Raw genomic sequence first — 6,000 nt, 5'->3', positions numbered from 1 at the left:
TTCAATAAATAAAAAAATTAAAGCCCGCGTAAAGTATCTTTTAGCATCATCAAAGGGTCAAATTAAAATTAATTTCCAATACATTCAAATAAATAAAATTCACTGGATGTTAACACAAGTTGCTTAATAATTACATTCAAAAAACTAAAATCGTTTCCGTCATGTCTCGCCCTAATTATTATTGAAGATTATGATCCAAACTAAAAACTTCCTTAGTAACTAACATAACTATATATACTAATTTTTAAATACACTTTTAGTACATTGCACTTGTGGACGGACATTTGCTTCAAGTCCGTACAATTAGGCTCGCTAAACAAGAATATTGGTACTTTTCGGCTTAGAAATCGATCTAATGGTTTTTATGTATAAATAAAATCTCTCAAGTCGATTAATCAACGCAATTGTCAGAATAATCATTCACATTCTACATATTTACAATTATAGAGAGCGACGTACCACGGAATTGAGATATATTCTGTACAATGATAACAACAACAATAACAATAACAACAATAAAATCTGATTTGAGAAAATAATCAGAAATCGTTCTGTCTGAATATTATTACAAAAGGAACGATTGTTGTGTTACCAAATATAATTATTACATATAAACAATTACGTCTTCTACATTTAGAAGATATATATAATATTTAATATATAACTACAGTACTGCTCGATTTCATGTTTTCTTTGCATAATTTAAAATATATTTTTTATTATCTATTCAGATTCAAGTCAAAATGTTTAAAATTTATACTTTTTCAATGAGAAGAGCAAAATTCGAACTTTATTTCCTAAAATAACATTTTTCTTATATGGATAACACATATTAAAAACGCAGATTAAAATTAAAATTTCTTTTTTTTCGCTTCAGATAAATTGATATTTTTAAATTATACATATACGCTGTTAAGGAAAATTTTTTTAAAACAGGGTGTGTATTTTATTATAAAATTAGCAACTTATTACGTCAAAAATATTAATAGAAATTTAAAAATTTATAAATATAATTTATATATAAATAAACATATAAATCTTAAAATATTATATTCATTAATTTTATTTAAAAAAGATTAATTAATTTTATTCATAAAATTGGTTTCTAAATAGAAATAGCCTTTTAAAATCTTAATCAATTCTTGGATACTATTTCAAAATATGCTCAAACTTTCTGATGGCGATCAATTGCATTACATTCATGTAAAATTATAATAAAAAAATTTAATAATCTCAACATTAAAATTTCAATCGAACTCGTCTCTTCTCTTGAATTTTAATTCCATCTATATTGCGAGACACATTAAACAAATAATAACGCATCTTATTATAATCTTAGGGATGTCCAAATATAGTACCGTTGTTTAAGTTTAAAGAATTTTAAAAAGTTTGTTAAATATCGATTTGTAAATAATAGTAAAGTTAGATTTTATGTACTTTTACTAAGTAAGCGTATTTTAATTAAGAAAGAGAGTATTATACGTACGCAAATTTAGAAGAGTAGCAAAAAATTCTCTTGCAGAAAAAAGAAAGAAGTCTTTGGGAATCCCTAAAATTCTATATCGACAAAGCCACAAATCAGCATTGAAATGAATTGCGTCAATATCAGTAAACTTACAAGTAATCTAAGAGTTCACGTATCACAAATTAATTTCACGCTATAGGTAACATTTAATTTTTCCAACAAATCTGCACATATCATCTCACATATCATTACGTAACATTCAGCATTCTAACAAAATACACATCCACCCTGTTTTATATTTATTTCGTGATCATCATTTTGTCTGTCAGTTTCGACAAAGTTTCTTTTTTTTTCTTCAAGATATTAGAATATCTCCTTAAATCAGACAACATTTGGCAACTTTGTAGTTTATCTTCTTCAGTCAGCAACTTATTCATCCATCCGTACAAAAACCTTTTTGAATAAAGGTTCCTTCCGATTTCACATTCTACTGTCTACTTTGGTTCGCTAACCAAATAGCTTTCGTCAACGTTCGTTTTCGCAAATCTTCAGAATTTCTGCTTCACGTTGATTCCAGCACACCGCCGGCAAGTTTTGTCGCGTACAAGTTTAGTGCCTTTAAAAAAGAAAAATCTATTTTAGACTACCCGTATCAGGTTGTGATAACATCACATTATTAAATCTAATTATACATAAATTAATCTATCTTTTAATTTTAGAAATTTAATTTCGGATAAATCGTACAATTATAACTTGGATTTATGAATTTGTAATATAATTTTTGCACTTTTATAAACTCTTAGCATATTAGTTATGCAAACTTACAATAGTTTATAAATCAAACAGCAAATATTTTCTTATTTCTTTATACAATTATATTTTTCTTAGTTTCATTTGTAACTGGAACAATTATATTCCATCTCTTTTATATTAAAACTCTAATTTTATTTATTCTTTTGTAAATGTCATATTTTATATTTTTTAAAATAAGTTATCAAATAAACTATCAATTCATGTAGTTAAATTAATTTGGAAGAAGATAAGCATTCTGTTTTGACGTTCTCGTGTAGTGGTTGATAGAATCGATTATCACCTTGTATATAAAAGCATATTGCTCCTTGGTCTGAACTGCGCCGGCCCGATCTCTCCTGATAGTGTAAACGACCCTCGGCACATCCACAGTCCTCGTAATTTCATATTGTCTAATTCCTAGGTCGAGGGCTATTAGCGTGCCAGTGCGTCCTGTGCCAGGACTACAATGGACCACGATGGGTCCGGGGCCACCTCTTTGAAGTGCTCTCGCCTCGAGGAGCACTGCTATTAGGCCTGTACCGTCTGATTGGACGCCACTCACTGGCCACAGATACCAGATGTGGAATACTTCTCGGAATGTATTGTTCTCCAGGTTCTGCAAAAAAAAATAATTAATTGCTTGCACTTGATGAAAAGTCGCTACGCGCGCGCGCGCGCGCAAAACTATTGAATATTTTAACTGCTACAATTATTGCTACATTTGTTAAAGCTATATTTGGATGCTATTTCTACAAAGATTTCTCGCAGTATATTATACTTTGATTTTCACAAAAAATGTTATTTTGTAACCAATATTTAATTAATTAAGTCTGAAGCAAATCAATCATAAAATAACTGAGAAAATATTACGAATTTTACTAAATTATACGCGTTAATATAATGAAATCTTACAAGACGAGAAGCTACTAAAATATACTGAAAGAATGTCTTATTTTGAAACAAGAAATAAAATTTTATAATAAATTTTACTCAGAAAGACAGAGAGCTTCTCTCTCTCTCTCTCTCTCTTTCTCTGTGTAATTTTAAAAACAAATCTCCCATCTTTTAAAAATTAAGCTACAAATAATTTTATTATGTATACTTAGGAATATTCTTTACCTTAAGGTGAAGTGTAGAGATAGCGTATTTCTCCTTGGTTTCTCGCTTTTTCAGAGTGACTTGGAAATCACCGTAAAGTCGATGACAATCTGTTATCTCTGAAGGTGGAATGTATTCCGTACACTTTTCCACTTCATTCTCGACGAGATCGGTCAGCATGATAATCACTTTGGACTGCTGCTCCCAGATCATTCGCCAAAAGTCGGTAACGGTCGACTCTATTGGCGCTTGGCACGCGATATAATACTTTGTGGCGTTTTTAGGTCCCTGAAAAATTAGCGAGCATTTTTCAATCATATCCAAATTGAGATTCTATACGAAACAATTATACTAAAATATTTAAAAATTTAGCTAAATACAGATCTAAAAATAACTTTGGACTATCAAAATGATACAAAGATTTTGATAACAGCAGAATTATTTTTAAATACCTAACTAAATTTTTAGATACTTTAGCAAAATTATTCTTTCGTGCACACAAATAATACATACAATTTTTCTAAATATTTTCTAACAATGAAATTAAATATCACTGTTTGTATCAAGTATGAGTTAATCTCTTTGTTAAATATGTTCTATCAGGAAATGAGAAAACATGAAATATTAAATTCATTTTTTAGTTAAATTATTAATATTAATATATATATAATACGTTACACATAAACTATTATCAATTAAAATATAAAATATTTTTTTATTTACTAAGTTTTGTTCGAAAGAAAAACGAAAACATAATAATGTCTACAAATATCAAAGAAATATAATTTATCTTTATGTATATTTATCTTACTATTTTAAATTAAAACTCATTTTTTCATTAATTATTGCTACAATTAATCTAACATTACAGGGCATATTCGTGGAAAGTTTTAATTAATAATATTATATTTTTAGAAACTCGACTGGTGTAGAGTTTTGTTTTTTTTTTTAATGTATTTTAAAATATTTGTTCTATTTATAGATAGTTAATCAAATATGACTAATGCTCTATTTAAACGCGCAATTGTATTTCCAGAATATTGCGCGATCTTATCAAGAATTGAGCGAAATTAATTACACGTTAGACTGCGTTCCATCGACCACATTCGGCGCGCATTAATTGATCGTGTACGCTCTGTAATTGCAAGACATATACTATATACAAGGTAGAAACGTTACGAATGCTAGCTTGATTCGCGATATGAAGCAATCTGAAGGCGGAAGTGATACTGCTGTATACGCTTATCGATCGATCGATTCGTTCCTAATGGAAGTCTTGTCCATTGCCATCGAATCCCCCGTAAAAGCGACTTAACGCATATGAGATAAATGGGCTCTCTGTACTCTTAGGGTTCCAGGCACCACAGGATACTCAGAAAAAGAAAAAAACATGATTCTTATTGCGTGTTTATATAGTTTTTCTCTGGATTTTCATTTCTTAAATGAGAAAAATTTCATAAGCGATAAATTGAAAATTGCTCAGGCGCAGTGTACTTTACGTTTATTGAATAAAATTGTCACGTAAGTTGTTGCGACACCATACACGTAATATATTCGCGACATTCATGCGATTTATGCAACAAAAGAGATTCCGCGTACGCGCAAGTTTTTCTTTTAGTATTACTATTACTACAGATTGTCTTTATCAAAGTACTATTTGTATATTAAACAATTGCGATGCGTTTTGAGTATTGCTAAAATAAATTTAATCAATGTAGATGTATGAAATATTTCAAAAATCAATAAATATCTCAAATATAATAAAATAAAATATTATACTTTTAAACAAAAAAGATATTACTGAAAGATAAATTAAATAAATTTCAGAAAAGTAACCTTCGAAAAGTAACCAAATCTATAGTTAAAAAATAATTTCAATTTCTTATTTTAAGACAATATTATCAAAGTATAGAAGCCACTTTTTAACAATCTTTCTACATGTACTGTGAGTATATAGAACTGATTTTAAGAATCTATTTTTATATATTGTGAATAAATAGAATTCTGTCCAGAATTCTGTCATATTATAAGTCGCTCAAAATGAGTTCTGTGAAGTTTTCAATTATAAATTATGTCTTTTACTTTGTTATGTATTATACAACATATTTCATCATTATTTTTAATAAATAATGAGAAATCAGAGTGTGTATAAAAATTTCCGTTTAATAATTTCATCAATTTGTTTATAGATTCTGTTCGAATATATATTACCAGTATTGAAAAACTAATATACATACATAACGTGAACTACAGATTTTCAGTACAGGCAGTAAATTCAAAAACGACTAAAGAGGTATATGAATTTTTCATATTTCTTTCATATTTCTATGAAAAGAACGAATTTGCTGAAGTATCTAAAAATTTAGATACAGATTTTAAATACAGATCTGAAAATAATTGTGTTAGATCATAAAAATAATTATGTGGGAAATTTAAGCATAATGAGCAATGCTGCAAAAGTTTTGATATTCTAACAATTAATTTGATTATTCTCCAATTTTATTGATGAGCCATTATTTTCAGATTTGTATCTAATTAAATTTTCAGATATTTCAACAAAATATCTTCAAAATCAAACATCAAAATAATAATGTCCTTTCCGTGTGATTTCCTTAAAATGTAGGAGAAACGCACATACATTCCAG

General features: G+C 28.1%; 1 protein-coding gene across 4 annotated transcripts in view; it reads right to left on the bottom strand.

Annotated features, from left to right (window-relative positions):
• Positions 1 to 857: 857 nt before the first annotated feature.
• The window catches only part of LOC105153634 (uncharacterized), a 57,865-nt gene continuing 52,722 nt past the window's right edge, over positions 858 to 6,000 (bottom strand). For all 4 annotated transcript variants that reach the window (XM_087406741.1, XM_087406740.1, XM_011068600.2 and 1 more), the window contains 3 exons: positions 3,377 to 3,643; positions 2,559 to 2,873; positions 858 to 2,081 (listed from right to left, as the gene is read on the bottom strand). In XM_087406741.1, the coding sequence (XP_087262867.1) occupies positions 2,028 to 2,081; positions 2,559 to 2,873; positions 3,377 to 3,643 (636 nt within the window). In that variant the 3' untranslated portion in view covers positions 858 to 2,027. The remainder of the gene's footprint in view (positions 2,082 to 2,558; positions 2,874 to 3,376; positions 3,644 to 6,000) is intronic.

Source organism: Acromyrmex echinatior, chromosome 5 (assembly GCF_024713525.1).
Source record: "Acromyrmex echinatior isolate Ae372 chromosome 5, ASM2471352v2, whole genome shotgun sequence".
Classification (NCBI taxonomy): domain Eukaryota; kingdom Metazoa; phylum Arthropoda; class Insecta; order Hymenoptera; family Formicidae; genus Acromyrmex; species Acromyrmex echinatior.
This window is presented reverse-complemented; position numbering and strand designations above follow the sequence as displayed.